The sequence below is a fragment of the Salmo salar genome, chromosome ssa29 (genome assembly GCF_905237065.1).
Source record: "Salmo salar chromosome ssa29, Ssal_v3.1, whole genome shotgun sequence".
NCBI classification, from domain to species: domain Eukaryota; kingdom Metazoa; phylum Chordata; class Actinopteri; order Salmoniformes; family Salmonidae; genus Salmo; species Salmo salar.
In genome coordinates this window covers 35,433,866-35,453,034 of record NC_059470.1, presented here as the reverse complement: position 1 = coordinate 35,453,034, position 19,169 = coordinate 35,433,866, and the positions used below count along the sequence as shown (strand labels likewise).

Below are 19,169 nucleotides of genomic sequence, written 5' to 3'. Positions count from 1 at the left end.
ACAGTAGACGGTGCGGTAGACAGTGTGGCAGACAGTAGACAGCGCGGAAGACAGCGCGGTAGACAGTAGACAGCGCGGTAGACAGTAGACAGCGCGGTAGACAGTAGACAGCGCGGTAGACAGTAGACAGTGCGGTAGACAGTAGACAGTGCGGTAGACGGTGCAGTAGACAGTAGACGTTGCGGCAGACAGTAGACAGTGCGGCGCGCGGTAGACAGCGCTCCGGTAGGCAGCGCTCGGTAGGCAGCGCGCTCGGTAGGCAGCGCGGTAGGCAGCGTGGTAGACAGTGCGGCAGACGGTAGACAGCGCGCAGCAGACAGCGCGGCAGACAGTGCGGCAGACGGTAGACAGCACAGCAGACAGCGCGGCAGACAGTAGACGGTGCGGTAGACAGTGTGGCAGACAGTAGACAGCGCGGAAGACAGCGCGGTAGACAGTAGACAGCGCGGTAGACAGTAGACAGCGCGGTAGACAGTAGACAGCGCGGTAGACAGTAGACAGCGCGGTAGACAGTAGACAGTGCGGTAGACGGTGCGGTAGACAGTAGACAGTGCGGCAGACAGACGATGCGGTAGACAGACGATGCGGTAGACAGACGATGCGGTAGGCAGTAGACGGCGCGGTAGACAGTGCGGCAGACAGTAGACTGTAGACAGTGCTGCGCGCGGTAGACAGCGCGCTCGGTAGGCAGCGCGGCAGACAGCGCGGCAGACAGTGCGGCAGACGGTAGACAGCGCAGCAGACAGCGCGGCAGACAGTAGACGGTGCGGTAGACAGTAGACGGTAGACAGTGTGGCAGACGGTAGACAGCGCGGTAGACGGTAGACAGCGCGGTAGACAGCGCGGTAGACGGTAGACAGCGCGGTAGACAGCGCGGTAGACGGTAGACAGCGCGGTAGACGGTAGACAGTGCGGTAGACCTACTACCGCGCTGTCTACTGCGCTGTCTGCTGCGCCGTCTGCCGTCTACTGTGCGGTAGACGGTAAACAGTGCGGTAGACGGTAAACAGTGCGGTAGACGGTAAACAGTGCGGTAGACGGTAAACAGTGCTGCAGACGGTAAACAGTGCGGTAAACAGTGCGGGAAACAGCGCGGTAGACAGCGCGGGAGACAGCGCGGGAGACAGCGCGGGAGACAGCGCGGGAGACAGCGCGGGAGACAGCGCGGGAGACAGTACAACGGGGCAGACAGCACGGCAGACAGTAGATGGTAGACAGCGTGGTAGACAGTAGACAGCGTGGTAGACAGTAGACAGCGCGGCAGACGGTAGACAGCGCGGTAGACAGTAGACAACGCGGTAGACAGTAGACGGTGCAATAGACGGTGCGGTAGACAGTAGACGGTAGACAGTGCGGCAGACAGACGGTGCGGTAGACAGACGATGCGGTAGACAGTAGACGGCGCGGTAGGCAGTAGACGGCGCGGCAGACAGTGCAGCAGACGGTGCAGTAGACAGTAGACGTTGCGGCAGACAGTAGACAGTGCGGCGCGCGGTAGACAGCGCGCTCGGTAGGCAGCGCGCTCGGTAGGCAGCGCGCTCGGTAGGCAGCGCGGTAGGCAGCGTGGTAGACAGTGCGGCAGACGGTAGACAGCGCGCAGCAGACAGCGCGGCAGACAGTAGACGGTGCGGTAGACAGTGTGGCAGACAGTAGACAGCGCGGAAGACAGCGCGGTAGACAGTAGACAGCGCGGTAGACAGTAGACAGCGCGGTAGACAGTAGACAGTGCGGTAGACAGTAGACAGCGCAGTAGACGGTGCGGTAGACAGTAGACAGTGCGGCAGACAGACGATGCGGTAGACAGACGATGCGGTAGACAGACGATGCGGTAGACAGACGATGCGGTAGACAGTAGACGGCGCGGTAGACAGTGCGGCAGACAGTAGATGGTAGACGGTGCGGTAGACAGTAGACTGTAGACAGTGCTGCGCGTGGTAGACAGCGCGCTCGGTAGGCAGCGCGGCAGACAGCGCGGCAGACGGTAGACAGCGCAGCAGACAGCGCGGCAGACAGTAGACGGTGCGGTAGACAGTAGACGGTAGACAGCGCGGAAGACGGTAGACAGCGCGGAAGACGGTAGACAGCGCGGTAGACGGTAGACAGCGCGATAGACGGTAGACAGCGCGGTAGACAGCGCGGTAGACGGTAGACAGTGCGGTAGACCTACTACCGCGCTGTCTACTGCGCTGTCTGCTGCGCCGTCTGCCGTCTACTGTGCGGTAGACGGTAAACAGTGCAGTAGACGGTAAACAGTGCGGTAGACGGTAAACAGTGCTGCAGACGGTAAACAGTGCTGCAGACGGTAGACAGTGCGGTAAACAGTGCGGTAGACAGTGCGGTAGACAGTGCGGTAGACAGTGCGGTAGACAGTGCGGTAAACAGTGCGGTAAACAGTGCTGCAGACGGTAAACAGTGCGGTAGACGCGTTAGACAGTGCGGTAGACAGTGCGGTAGACAGTGCTTACTTGAGGTACTCGTCGTAGAGGTGTTTGGTTAGCCTCACTCTGAACCTCAGCTTCAGCTCATTCAGACCCAGCTTCAAGAAGTTATTCACCAATGCAATCTGTCAGTCACAAAACATACACAAATCAGCTCTTCATCAAAACACAACCTACAAGCTTAGTCTACTGTCCAAACACAGATGAAATCTGGATTTGTTCAACCCATGAGCAAAGGGACGGTTTAATACAAAGCATGCAGAGAAAATTAAATACCAGTTGTCTAGAGGATAAGATACATTCTGTAAAAATGTACATATAAACATAATATTCTCCAGTTTTCCAGGTAATGTATGATCGATCGTGTTATATGGTTATTGCAAAATTATATTGGGAAGTGATGAGTTTCAGTGTAAAGGGACGTTACGAATAATATTCAGTCAATATTATCATCATGCTAATAATATCAGACCTCCTCTGAGAATTCACAACAAAAGAGAAATTAGGAAGGCTACTGTAGTCGTCGCTGTACAACCAACAAACTACTGTAGTATGACATTTATAATCAGGAGGAAAATAAAATCAACAGACATCTATAAAACGAGTCAATATTGGATGCAATGAAATACCGAAAACACACTTACAAGTGGCATGACTTTGCAAAAGTTGAACAAGTAGTTCTTGAAATCGGTGTTGGAACGACCGATAATTGCGCTGCAGACCAAAACATGCACAAGAACGAACCAACTTGGTCAGTGAATGGGACACAAAGCTAGGCAAGATATTGGCAGATTAATGAATTTCACCTGTAACAGTAGTGCCTAGGTACTAGCCTCAGTCAGATCTGTCTATGCTTCAGCCAACTCCTCTGCCATGATGGTCATGGAAAAACACGTCAACTCAAGCACATACAGTACCAGTCAAAAGTCTGGACACACGTACTCATTCCAGGGTATTTCTTTATATTGTAGAATAATAGTGAAGACATCAAAACTATGAAATAACACATAGAATCATGTAGTAACCAAAAAAAAAAAAAAAAAAAGTGTTCAACAAATCAAAATATACTTTATATTTGAGATTCTTCAACATAGCCACCCTCTGCCTTGATGACAGCTTTGAACACTCTTGGCATTCTCTCAACCAGCTTCATGAGGTAGTCACCTGGAATGCATTTCTTAACAGGTGTGCCTTGTTAAAAGTTAATTTTTGGAATTTATTTCCTTCTTAATGCGTTTGAACCAAACTGTTGTGTTGTGACAAGGTAGGGGTGGTATACAGAAGATAGCCCTATTTGGTAAAAGACCAAGTCCATATTATGGCAACAACAGCTCAAATAAGCAAAGAGAAATGACAGTCCATCATTATTTTAAGACATGAAGGTCAGTCAATCCAGAAAATGTCAAGAACTTTGAAAGTTCCTTCAAGTGCAGTCGCAAAAACCATCAAGCACTATGATGAAACTGGCTCTCATGAGGACCGCCACAGGAAAGGAAGACCCAGAGTTACCTCTGCTGCAGAGGATAAGTTCATTAGAGTTACCAGCCTCAGATTGCAGCCCAAATAAATGCTTCACAGAGTTCAAGTAACAGACACATCTCAACATCAACTGTTCAGAGGATAATAACGCCTTTATGGTCGAATTGCTGCAAAGAGACTTGCTTGGGCCAAGAAACAATGGACATTAGACCGGTGGAAATCTGTCCTTTGGTCTGATGAGTCACCGCCGTGTCTGTGAGACACAGAGTAGGTGAACGGATGATCTTCATGTGTGGTTCCCACCGTGAAGCATGGAGGAGGTGGTGTGGCGGTGCTTTGTTGGTGACACAGTCTGTGATTTATTTAGAATTCAAGGCACACTTAAACACCATGGATACCACAGCATTCTGCAGCGATACATCATCCCATCTGGCTTACACTTAGTGGGACTATAATTTGTTTTTCCAACAGGACAATGACCCAAAACACACCTCCAGGCTGTGTAAGGGCTATTTGACCAAGGAGAGTGATGGAGTGCTGCATCAGATGACCTGGCCTCCACAACCACCCGAACTCAACCCAATTGAGATGGTTTGGGATGAGTTGGCAGCCAACAAGTGCTCAGCATATGTTGGGAACTCCTTCAAGACTGTTGGAAAAGCATTCCTTATGAAGCTGGTTGAGAGAATGCCAAGAGTGCGCAAAGCTGTCATCAAGGCAAAGGGTGGCTACTTTGAAGAATATAAAATATAAAATACATTGTTTAACACTTTTTTGGTTCCTTCATGATTCCATATGTGTTATTTCATAGTTTTGATGTCTTCACTATTATTCTACAATGTAGAAAATAGTAAAAATAAAGAAACCCTGGAATGAGTAGGTGTGTCTAAACTTTTGACTGGCACTGTACATAGCAGGTGACCAGGCTAGCAGTCATGGAGAGCGGGAAATTTAGATAGAGGACTTTGATTATTCCCCTTTACAGCCTAGTGTTGCTGTATTGGCCATGAGATGTGTGGAAGCAGAGGAGCGCTGATATGAGCGATTTCTGATTATACTAAAGGCAAGTCAGTTAAGAACAAATTCTTATTCCCAATGATGGCCAACCCCGGTCAAACCAGAGTGACGCTGGTCCAATTGTGCGCCAACCCTATGGTACTCCAATCACGGCCGGATGTGACACAGCCTGGATTCGAACCAGGGACTGTAGTGACGCCTCTAGCACTGAGATGCAGTGCCTTAGACCGCTGCGCCATTGGAATAACCAATCATAAATAGCCATACAGGGTAAGTGTTATGGCCTGATGAGCCTAGTCATGTGCTATGTTAAAACAATCAGAAACATTAAAAAACGAATTATATGGGTTTGAGTTGTGTGAACCACCACGTGGGGGGAGAGTTACCCCAGGTATGACAGCAATGTAGGAATAAAAGTGCTTCTTGAACAGATTGATATGTCTACTAATGATACCACTGTGGGAGATTGAAAGACATCAATCAATTCCTGCACAGGAAAAGACATATGATATGGGGCTGATATCCCGGACCTGGAATAAGCCTCATCCTGGACTAAAACACACTTTAAAATGATTATCTCCATTGAACATGTGTCATAGTCCAGTATTAGGCTGAATCTGTGTATGGGGAACCTGAACATCATATCTTAACACCCTGTCAACACTACCACCAAACTCATTGGTCATCTAGCTAGTGTGAAGAATCACAGGTCACATGGCAAGTCAGTGTTCTAACCACAGAATCAGAACGCTGTATTCTACCTCAGTGATTCTCACCTTTCAATCATGGTTCCGTTCTGGATCATCCATACATCACAGTATGTCCTGGCCACCAACATGGCAGCTATGAGGACAAGGTATCCTGTCTGTGATGACAACGAAGGGAATAGAGAAGTGGAACAGACCAGATGAGCAAATCTAGCAGATTAAATACACAGGTTAAACAATACAATGGACAGTTCTTAAGCAAATCAATGTCATGTTGTATTGTAAATAATATGAGTAAACTAGATGAATGACTAATACATGGCAGTTCAAATGTAGAATAGACCTGTCCTTAACTAACATGACCAGTAGAATAGACCTGTCCTTAACTAACATGACCGGTAGAATAGACCTGTCCTTAACTAACATGACCGGTAGAATAGACCTGTCCTTAATCTAACTAACATGACCAGTAGAATAGACCTGTCCTTAACTAACATGACCGGTAGAATAGACCTGTCCTTAACTAACATGACCAGTAGAATAGACCTGTCCTTAACTAACAACATGACCAGTAGAATAGACCTGTCCTTAACTAACTAACATGACCGGTAGAATAGACCTGTCCTTAATAACTAACTAACATGACCAGTAGAATAGACCTGTCCTTAACTAACATGACCAGTAGAATAGACCTGTCCTTAACTAACATGACCAGTAGAATAGACCTGTCCTTAACTAACATGACCGGTAGAATAGACCTGTCCTTAATAACTAACAACATGACCGGTAGAATAGACCTGTCCTTAACTAACACATGACCGGTAGAATAGACCTGTCCTTAACTAACAACATGACCAGTAGAATAGACCTGTCCTTAACTAACAACATGACCAGTAGAATAGACCTGTCCTTAATAACTAACTAACATGACCAGTAGAATAGACCTGTCCTTAATCTAACTAACATGACCAGTAGAATAGACCTGTCCTTAACTAACTAACATGACCGGTAGAATAGACCTGTCCTTAACTAACATGACCGGTAGAATAGACCTGTCCTTAACTAACATGACCGGTAGAATAGACCTGTCCTTAACTAACATGACCGGTAGAATAGACCTGTCCTTAACTAACATGACCGGTAGAATAGACCTGTCCTTAACTAACATGACCGGTAGAATAGACCTGTCCTTAACTAACATGACCGGTAGAATAGACCTGTCCTTAACTAACTATGACCAGTAGAATAGACCTGTCCTTAACATGACCAGTAGAATAGACCTGTCCTTAACTAACATGACCGGTAGAATAGACCTGTCCTTAACTAACAACATGACCGGTAGAATAGACCTGTCCTTAACTAACAACATGACCGGTAGAATAGACCTGTCCTTAACTAACATGACCGGTAGAATAGACCTGTCCTTAACTAACATGACCGGTAGAATAGACCTGTCCTTAACTAACAACATGACCGGTAGAATAGACCTGTCCTTAACTAACACATGACCGGTAGAATAGACCTGTCCTTAACTAACATGACCAGTAGAATAGACCTGTCCTTAACTAACATGACCAGTAGAATAGACCTGTCCTTAACTAACAATGACCAGTAGAATAGACCTGTCCTCAACTAACATGACCGGTAGAATAGACCTGTCCTTAATAACTAACTAACATGACCGGTAGAATAGACCTGTCCTTAATAACTAACAACATGACCGGTAGAATAGACCTGTCCTTAACTAACATGACCAGTAGAATAGACCTGTCCTTAACTAACATGACCGGTAGAATAGACCTGTCCTTAACTAACATGACCAGTAGAATAGACCTGTCCTTAACTAACACATGACCAGTAGAATAGACCTGTCCTTAACAAACATGACCGGTAGAATAGACCTGTCCTTAACTAAAATGACCAGTAGAATAGACCTGTCCTTAACTAACATGACCGGTAGAATAGACCTGTCCTTAATAACTAACAACATGACCGGTAGAATAGACCTGTCCTTAACTAACATGACCAGTAGAATAGACCTGTCCTTAACTAACATGACCGGTAGAATAGACCTGTCCTTAACTAACACATGACCGGTAGAATAGACCTGTCCTTAACTAACATGACCGGTAGAATAGACCTGTCCTTAACTAACAACATGACCGGTAGAATAGACCTGTCCTTAACTAACATGACCGGTAGAATAGACCTGTCCTTAACTACACATGACCGGTAGAATAGACCTGTCCTTAACTAACAACATGACCGGTAGAATAGACCTGTCCTTAACTAACATGACCGGTAGAATAGACCTGTCCTTAACTAACAACATGACCAGTAGAATAGACCTGTCCTTAACTAACACATGACCGGTAGAATAGACCTGTCCTTAATAACTAACAACATGACCGGTAGAATAGACCTGTCCTTAACTAACAATGACCGGTAGAATAGACCTGTCCTTAACTAACAACATGACCAGTAGAATAGACCTGTCCTTAAAATGACCAGTAGAATAGACCTGTCCTTAACTAACATGACCGGTAGAATAGACCTGTCCTTAACTAACAATGACCAGTAGAATAGACCTGTCCTTAACTAACACTGACCAGTAGAATAGACCTGTCCTTAATAACTAACATGACCGGTAGAATAGACCTGTCCCTATAACTAACTAACATGACCGGTAGAATAGACCTGTCCTTAACTAACATGACCAGTAGAATAGACCTGTCCTTAACATGACCAGTAGAATAGACCTGTCCTTAACATGACCAGTAGAATAGACCTGTCCTTAACTAACATGACCGGTAGAATAGACCTGTCCTTAACTAACAACATGACCAGTAGAATAGAACTGTCCTTAACTAACATGACCGGTAGAATAGACCTGTCCTTAACTAACATGACCGGTAGAATAGACCTGTCCTTAACTAACATGACCAGTAGAATAGACCTGTCCTTAACTAACATGACCGGTAGAATAGACCTGTCCTTAATAACTAACTAACATGACCAGTAGAATAGACCTGTCCTTAATAACTAACTAACATGACCGGTAGAATAGACCTGTCCTTAACTAACATGACCAGTAGAATAGACCTGTCCTTAACTAACATGACCGGTAGAATAGACCTGTCCTTAACTAACAACATGACCGGTAGAATAGACCTGTCCTTAACTAACAATGACCAGTAGAATAGACCTGTCCTTAATAACTAACAACATGACCGGTAGAATAGACCTGTCCTTAATAACTAACAACATGACCAGTAGAATAGACCTGTCCTTAACTAACATGACCGGTAGAATAGACCTGTCCTTAACTAACAACATGACCGGTAGAATAGACCTGTCCTTAACTAACATGCCCGGTAAAATAGACCTGTCCTTAACTAACAACATGACCGGGAGAATAGACCTGTCCTTAACTAACACATGACCGGTAGAATAGACCTGTCCTTAATAACTAACAACATGACCGGTAGAATAGACCTGTCCTTAACTAACACATGACCGGTAGAATAGACCTGTCCTTAACTAACAACATGACCGGTAGAATAGACCTGTCCTTAATTAACAACATGACCGGTAGAATAGACCTGTCCATAACTAACATGACCGGTAGAATAGACCTGTCCTTAACTAACATGACCAGTAGAATAGACCTGTCCTTAACTAACATGACCGGTAGAATAGACCTGTCCTTAACTAACATGACCGGTAGAATAGACCTGTCCTTAACTAACATGACCAGTAGAATAGACCTGTCCTTAACTAACATGACCAGTAGAATAGACCTGTCCTTAACTAACAACATGACCAGTAGAATAGACCTGTCCTTAACTAACATGACCAGTAGAATAGACCTGTCCTTAACTAACATGACCAGTAGAATAGACCTGTCCTTAACTAACAACATGACCAGTAGAATAGACCTGTCCTTAATAACTAACTAACATGACCGGTAGAATAGACCTGTCCTTAACTAACATGACCGGTAGAATAGACCTGTCCTTAAATAACATGACCAGTAGAATAGACCTGTCCTTAACTAACATCATGACCAGTAGAATAGACCTGTCCTTAACTAACATCATGACCAGTAGAATAGACCTGTCCTTAACTAACAACATGACCAGTAGAATAGACCTGTCCTTAATAACTAACTAACATGACCGGTAGAATAGACCTGTCCTTAACTAACATGACCGGTAGAATAGACCTGTCCTTAACTAACATGACCGGTAGAAGACCTGTCCTTAATAACTAACAACATGACCAGTAGAATAGACCTGTCCTTAACTAACATGACCAGTAGAATAGACCTGTCCTTAACTAACATGACCAGTAGAATAGACCTGTCCTTAACTAACAACATGACCGGTAGAATAGACCTGTCCTTAACTAACATGACCGGTAGAATAGACCTGTCCTTAATAACTAACAACATGACCGGTAGAATAGACCTGTCCTTAACTAACAATGACCGGTAGAATAGACCTGTCCTTAACTAACAACATGACCGGTAGAATAGACCTGTCCTTAACTAACAATGACCGGTTGAATAGACCTGTCCTTAACTAGCAACATGACCGGTAGAATAGACATGTCCTTAACTAACAACATGACCGGCAGAATAGACCTGTCCTTAATTAACAACATGACCGGTAGAATAGACCTGTCCTTAACTAACAACATGACCGGTAGAATAGACCTGTCCTTAATAACTAACAACAATACCAGTAGAATAGACCTGTCCTTAACTAACATGACCGGTAGAATAGACCTGTCCTTAATAACTAACAACATGACCGGTAGAATAGACCCGTCCTTAACTAACATGACCGGTAGAATAGACCTGTCCTTAACTAACAACATGACCGGTAGAATAGACCTGTCCTTAACTAACAACATGACCGGTAGAATAGACCTGTCCTTAACTAACAACATGACCAGTACAATAGACCTGTCCTTAACTAACATGACCGGTAGAATAGACCTGTCCTTAACTAACATGACCGGTAGAATAGACCTGTCCTTAACTAACATGACCAGTAGAATAGACCTGTCCTTAATAACTAACTAACATGACCAGTAGAATAGACCTGTCCTTAACTAACATGACCGGTAGAATAGACCTGTCCTTAACTAACATGACCGGTAGAATAGACCTGTCCTTAACTAACATGACCGGTAGAATAGACCTGTCCTTAATTAACAACATGACCGGTAGAATAGACCTGTCCTTAATAACTAACAACATGACCGGTAGAATAGACCTGTCCTTAATAACTAACAACATGACCAGTAGAATAGACCTGTCCTTAACTAACATGACCGGTAGAATAGACCTGTCCTTAATAACTAACAACATGACCGGTAGAATAGACCTGTCCTTAACGAACATGACCGGTAGAATAGACCTGTCCTTAACTAACATGACCAGTAGAATAGACCTGTCCGTAACTAACAACTTGACCAGTAGAATAGACCTGTCCTTAACTAACATGACCGGTAGAATAGACCTGTCCTTCACTAACAACATGACCGGGAGAATAGACCTGTCCTTCACTAACATGACCGGTAGAATAGACCTGTCCTTAATAACTAACAACATGACCGGTAGAATAGACCTGTCCTTAACTAACATGACCGGTAGAATAGACCTGTCCTTAACTAACAACATGACCGGTAGAATAGACCTGTCCTTAACTAACATGACCGGTTGAATAGACCTGTCCTTAACTAGCAACATGACCGGTAGAATAGACATGTCCTTAACTAACATGACCAGTAGAATAGACCTGTCCTTAACTAACATGACCTGTAGAATAGACCTGTCCTTAATAACTAACATGACCAGTAGAATAGACCTGTCCTTAATAACTAACTAACATGACCGGTAGAATAGACCTGTCCTTAACTAACATGACCAGTAGAATAGACCTGTCCTTAACATGACCAGTAGAATAGACCTGTCCTTAACTAACATGACCGGTAGAATAGACCTGTCCTTAACTAACATGACCAGTAGAATAGACCTGTCCTTAACTAACATGACCGGTAGAATAGACCTGTCCTTAACTAACATGACCAGTAGAATAGACCTGTCCTTAACTAACATGACCGGTAGAATAGACCTGTCCTTAACTAACATGACCAGTAGAATAGACCTGTCCTTAACTAACATGACCAGTAGAATAGACCTGTCCTTAACTAACAATGACCAGTAGAATAGACCTGTCCTTAATAACTAACTAACATGACCAGTAGAATAGACCTGTCCTTAATAACTAACTAACATGACCGGTAGAATAAACCTGTCCTTAACTAACATGACCAGTAGAATAGACCTGTCCTTAACTAGCAACATGACCGGTAGAATAGACATGTCCTTAACTAACAACATGACCGGTAGAATAGACCTGTCCTTAATTAACAACATGACCGGTAGAATAGACCTGTCCTTAACTAACATGACCAGTAGAATAGACCTGTCCTTAACTAGCAACATGACCGGTAGAATAGACCTGTCCTTAACTAACAACATGACCGGTAGAATAGACCTGTCCTTAATTAACAACATGACCGGTAGAATAGACCTGTCCTTAACTAACATGACCGGTAGAATAGACCTGTCCTTAACTAACATGACCAGTAGAATAGACCTGTCCTTAACTAACATGACTGGTAGAATAGACCTGTCCTTAACTAACATGACCGGTAGAATAGACCTGTCCATAACTAACATGACCGGTAGAATAGACCTGTCCTTAACTAACATGACCAGTAGAATAGACCTGTCCTTAACTAACATGACCGGTAGAATAGACCTGTCCTTAACTAACATGACCAGTAGAATAGACCTGTCCTTAACTAACATGACCAGTAGAATAGACCTGTCCTTAACTAACATGACCAGTAGAATAGACCTGTCCTTAACTAACAACATGACCAGTAGAATAGACCTGTCCTTAATAACTAACTAACATGACCAGTAGAATAGACCTGTCCTTAATAACTAACTAACATGACCAGTAGAATAGACCTGTCCTTAACTAACATGACCAGTAGAATAGACCTGTCCTTAACTAACATGACCAGTAGAATAGACCTGTCCTTAACTAACATGACCGGTAGAATAGACATGTCCTTAATAACTAACAACATGACCAGTAGAATAGACCTGTCCTTAACTAACATGACCGGTAGAATAGACCTGTCCTTAACTAACAACATGACCAGTAGAATAGACCTGTCCTTAACTAACAACATGACCAGTAGAATAGACCTGTCCTTAATAACTAACTAACATGACCAGTAGAATAGACCTGTCCTTAATAACTAACTAACATGACCAGTAGAATAGACCTGTCCTTAATAACTAACTAACATGACCGGTAGAATAGACCTGTCCTTAACTAACATGACCGGTAGAATAGACCTGTCCTTAACTAACATGACCGGTAGAATAGACCTGTCCTTAACTAACATGACCGGTAGAATAGACCTGTCCTTAACTAACATGACCGGTAGAATAGACCTGTTCTTAACTAACATGACCGGTAGAATAGACCTGTCCTTAACTAACATGACCGGTAGAATAGACCTGTCCTTAACTAACTATGACCAGTAGAATAGACCTGTCCTTAACATGACCAGTAGAATAGACCTGTCCTTAACTAACATGACCGGTAGAATAGACCTGTCCTTAACTAACATGACCGGTAGAATAGACCTGTCCTTAACTAACAACATGACCGGTAGAATAGACCTGTCCTTAACTAACATGACCAGTAGAATAGACCTGTCCTTAACTAACATGACCGGTAGAATAGACCTGTCCTTAACTAACATGATCAGTGGAATAGACCTGTCCTTAACTAACATGACCGGTAGAATAGACCTGTCCTTAACTAACATGACCAGTAGAATAGACCTGTCCTTAACTAACATGACCAGTAGAATAGACCTGTCCTTAACTAACATGACCAGTAGAATAGACCTGTCCTTAACTAACATGACCAGTAGAATAGACCTGTCCTTAATAACTAACTAACATGACCAGTAGAATAGACCTGTCCTTAATAACTAACTAACATGACCGGTAGAATAAACCTGTCCTTAACTAACATGACCAGTAGAATAGACCTGTCCTTAACTAACATGACCAGTAGAATAGACCTGTCCTTAACTAACATGACCAGTAGAATAGACCTGTCCTTAACTAACAACATGACCAGTAGAATAGACCTGTCCTTAACAAACATGACCAGTAGAATAGACCTGTCCTTAACTAAAATGACCAGTAGAATAGACCTGTCCTTAACTAAAATGACCAGTACAATAGACCTGTCCTTAATAACTAACTAACATGACCGGTAGAATAGACCTGTCCTTAACTAACATGACCAGTAGAATAGACCTGTCCTTAACTAACATGACCGGTAGAATAGACCTGTCCTTAACTAACATGACCGGTAGAATAGACCTGTCCTTAACTAACATGACCAGTAGAATAGACCTGTCCTTAAAATGACCAGTAGAATAGACCTGTCCTTAACTAACATGACCGGTAGAATAGACCTGTCCTTAACTAACATGACCAGTAGAATAGACCTGTCCTTAACTAACATGACCAGTAGAATAGACCTGTCCTTAATAACTAACATGACCAGTAGAATAGACCTGTCCTTAATAACTAACTAACATGACCGGTAGAATAGACCTGTCCTTAACTAACATGACCAGTAGAATAGACCTGTCCTTAACATGACCAGTAGAATAGACCTGTCCTTAACATGACCAGTAGAATAGACCTGTCCTTAACTAACATGACCGGTAGAATAGACCTGTCCTTAACTAACATGATCAGTGGAATAGACCTGTCCTTAACTAACATGACCGGTAGAATAGACCTGTCCTTAACTAACATGACCAGTAGAATAGACCTGTCCTTAACTAACATGACCAGTAGAATAGACCTGTCCTTAACTAACATGACCAGTAGAATAGACCTGTCCTTAATAACTAACTAACATGACCAGTAGAATAGACCTGTCCTTAATAACTAACTAACATGACCGGTAGAATAGACCTGTCCTTAACTAACATGACCAGTAGAATAGACCTGTCCTTAACTAACATGACCAGTAGAATAGACCTGTCCTTAACTAACATGACCAGTAGAATAGACCTGTCCTTAACTAACATGACCAGTAGAATAGACCTGTCCTTAACTAACAACATGACCAGTAGAATAGACCTGTCCTTAATAACTAACTAACATGACCAGTAGAATAGACCTGTCCTTAACTAACATGACCGGTAGAATAGACCTGTCCTTAACTAACATGACCAGTAGAATAGACCTGTCCTTAACTAACATGACCGGTAGAATAGACCTGTCCTTAACTAACATGACCGGTAGAATAGACCTGTCCTTAACTAACATGACCAGTAGAATAGACCTGTCCTTAACTAACAACATGACCAGTAGAATAGACCTGTCCTTAACTAACATGACTGGTAGAATAGACCTGTCCTTCACTAACAACATGACCGGGAGAATAGACCTGTCCTTCACTAACATGACCGGTAGAATAGACCTGTCCTTAATAACTAACAACATGACCGGTAGAATAGACCTGTCCTTAACTAACATGACCGGTTGAATAGACCTGTCCTTAACTAACAACATGACCGGTAGAATAGACCTGTCCTTAATTAACAACATGACCGGTAGAATAGACCTGTCCTTAACTAACATGACCAGTAGAATAGACCTGTCCTTAACTAACATGACCGGTAGAATAGACCTGTCCTTAACTAACATGACTGGTAGAATAGACCTGTCCTTAACTAACATGACCGGTAGAATAGACCTGTCCATAACTAACATGACCGGTAGAATAGACCTGTCCTTAACTAACATGACCAGTAGAATAGACCTGTCCTTAACTAACATGACCGGTAGAATAGACCTGTCCTTAACTAACATGACCAGTAGAATAGACCTGTCCTTAACTAACATGACCAGTAGAATAGACCTGTCCTTAACTAACAACATGACCAGTAGAATAGACCTGTCCTTAATAACTAACTAACATGACCGGTAGAATAGACCTGTCCTTAACTAACATGACCGGTAGAATAGACCTGTCCTTAAATAACATGACCAGTAGAATAGACCTGTCCTTAACTAACATCATGACCAGTAGAATAGACCTGTCCTTAACTAACATCATGACCAGTAGAATAGACCTGTCCTTAACTAACAACATGACCAGTAGAATAGACCTGTCCTTAATAACTAACTAACATGACCGGTAGAATAGACCTGTCCTTAACTAACATGACCGGTAGAATAGACCTGTCCTTAACTAACATGACCGGTAGAAGACCTGTCCTTAATAACTAACTAACATGACCAGTAGAATAGACCTGTCCTTAACTAACATGACCAGTAGAATATACCTGTCCTTAACTAACATGACCAGTAGAATAGACCTGTCCTTAACTAACAACATGACCGGTAGAATAGACCTGTCCTTAACTAACATGACCGGTAGAATAGACCTGTCCTTAATAACTAACAACATGACCGGTAGAATAGACCTGTCCTTAACTAACATGACCGGTAGAATAGACCTGTCCTTAACTAACAACATGACCGGTAGAATAGACCTGTCCTTAACTAACATGACCGGTTGAATAGACCTGTCCTTAACTAGCAACATGACCGGTAGAATAGACATGTCCTTAACTAACAACATGACCGGCAGAATAGACCTGTCCTTAATTAACAACATGACCGGTAGAATAGACCTGTCCTTAACTAACAACATGACCGGTAGAATAGACCTGTCCTTAATAACTAACAACAATACCAGTAGAATAGACCTGTCCTTAACTAACATGACCGGTAGAATAGACCTGTCCTTAATAACTAACAACATGACCGGTAGAATAGACCCGTCCTTAACTAACATGACCGGTTGAATAGACCTGTCCTTAACTAGCAACATGACCGGTAGAATAGACATGTCCTTAACTAACAACATGACCGGTAGAATAGACCTGTCCTTAACTAACAACATGACCAGTACAATAGACCTGTCCTTAACTAACATGACCGGTAGAATAGACCTGTCCTTAACTAACATGACCGGTAGAATAGACCTGTCCTTAACTAACATGACCAGTAGAATAGACCTGTCCTTAATAACTAACTAACATGACCAGTAGAATAGACCTGTCCTTAACTAACATGACCGGTAGAATAGACCTGTCCTTAACTAACATGACCGGTAGAATAGACCTGTCCTTAACTAACATGACCAGTAGAATAGACCTGTCCTTAATAACTAACTAACATGACCGGTAGAAGACCTGTCCTTAATAACTAATAACATGACCAGTAGAATATACCTGTCCTTAACTAACATGACCGGTAGAATAGACCTGTCCTTAACTAACATGACCGGTAGAATAGACCTGTCCTTAATAACTAACAACATGACCGGTAGAATAGACCTGTCCTTAACTAACATGACCGGTAGAATAGACCTGTCCTTAACTAACAACATGACCGGTAGAATAGACCTGTCCTTAACTAACATGACCGGTTGAATAGACCTGTCCTTAACTAGCAACATGACCGGTAGAATAGACATGTCCTTAACTAACAACATGACCGGTAGAATAGACCTGTCCTTAATTAACAACATGACCGGTAGAATAGACCTGTCCTTAATAACTAACAACATGACCGGTAGAATAGACCTGTCCTTAATAACTAACAACATGACCAGTAGAATAGACCTGTCCTTAACTAACATGACCGGTAGAATAGACCTGTCCTTAATAACTAACAACATGACCGGTAGAATAGACCTGTCCTTAACGAACATGACCGGTAGAATAGACCTGTCCTTAACTAACATGACCAGTAGAATAGACCTGTCCGTAACTAACAACTTGACCAGTAGAATAGACCTGTCCTTAACTAACATGACCGGTAGAATAGACCTGTCCTTCACTAACAACATGACCGGGAGAATAGACCTGTCCTTCACTAACATGACCGGTAGAATAGACCTGTCCTTAATAACTAACAACATGACCGGTAGAATAGACCTGTCCTTAACTAACATGACCGGTAGAATAGACCTGTCCTTAACTAACAACATGACCGGTAGAATAGACCTGTCCTTAACTAACATGACCGGTTGAATAGACCTGTCCTTAACTAGCAACATGACCGGTAGAATAGACATGTCCTTAACTAACATGACCAGTAGAATAGACCTGTCCTTAACTAACATGACCTGTAGAATAGACCTGTCCTTAATAACTAACATGACCAGTAGAATAGACCTGTCCTTAATAACTAACTAACATGACCGGTAGAATAGACCTGTCCTTAACTAACATGACCAGTAGAATAGACCTGTCCTTAACATGACCAGTAGAATAGACCTGTCCTTAACTAACATGACCGGTAGAATAGACCTGTCCTTAACTAACATGACCAGTAGAATAGACCTGTCCTTAACTAACATGACCGGTAGAATAGACCTGTCCTTAACTAACATGACCAGTAGAATAGACCTGTCCTTAACTAACATGACCGGTAGAATAGACCTGTCCTTAACTAACATGACCAGTAGAATAGACCTGTCCTTAACTAACATGACCAGTAGAATAGACCTGTCCTTAACTAACATGACCAGTAGAATAGACCTGTCCTTAATAACTAACTAACATGACCAGTAGAATAGACCTGTCCTTAATAACTAACTAACATGACCGGTAGAATAAACCTGTCCTTAACTAACATGACCAGTAGAATAGACCTGTCCTTAACTAGCAACATGACCGGTAGAATAGACATGTCCTTAACTAACAACATGACCGGTAGAATAGACCTGTCCTTAATTAACAACATGACCGGTAGAATAGACCTGTCCTTAACTAACATGACCAGTAGAATAGACCTGTCCTTAACTAGCAACATGACCGGTAGAATAGACATGTCCTTAACTAACAACATGACCGGTAGAATAGACCTGTCCTTAATTAACAACATGACCGGTAGAATAGACCTGTCCTTAACTAACATGACCGGTAGAATAGACCTGTCCTTAACTAACATGACCAGTAGAATAGACCTGTCCTTAACTAACATGACTGGTAGAATAGACCTGTCCTTAACTAACATGACCGGTAGAATAGACCTGTCCATAACTAACATGACCGGTAGAATAGACCTGTCCTTAACTAACATGACCAGTAGAATAGACCTGTCCTTAACTAACATGACCGGTAGAATAGACCTGTCCTTAACTAACATGACCAGTAGAATAGACCTGTCCTTAACTAACATGACCAGTAGAATAGACCTGTCCTTAACTAACATGACCAGTAGAATAGACCTGTCCTTAACTAACAACATGACCAGTAGAATAGACCTGTCCTTAACTAACATGACCAGTAGAATAGACCTGTCCTTAACTAACATGAC

At 42.9% G+C, this 19,169-nt stretch overlaps 1 protein-coding gene across 1 annotated transcript in view; it reads right to left on the bottom strand.

Annotated features, from left to right (window-relative positions):
• LOC106590647 (ATP-binding cassette sub-family D member 3) overlaps positions 1-19,169 on the bottom strand; it is a 94,930-nt gene that overhangs the window by 14,194 nt on the left and 61,567 nt on the right. Inside the window, exons 4-6 of the mRNA XM_045710587.1 lie at positions 5,711-5,799; positions 3,083-3,152; positions 2,466-2,563 (exon numbers count right to left, since the gene is read on the bottom strand). Of these exons, the coding sequence (XP_045566543.1) occupies positions 2,466-2,563; positions 3,083-3,152; positions 5,711-5,799 (257 nt within the window). The remainder of the gene's footprint in view (positions 1-2,465; positions 2,564-3,082; positions 3,153-5,710; positions 5,800-19,169) is intronic.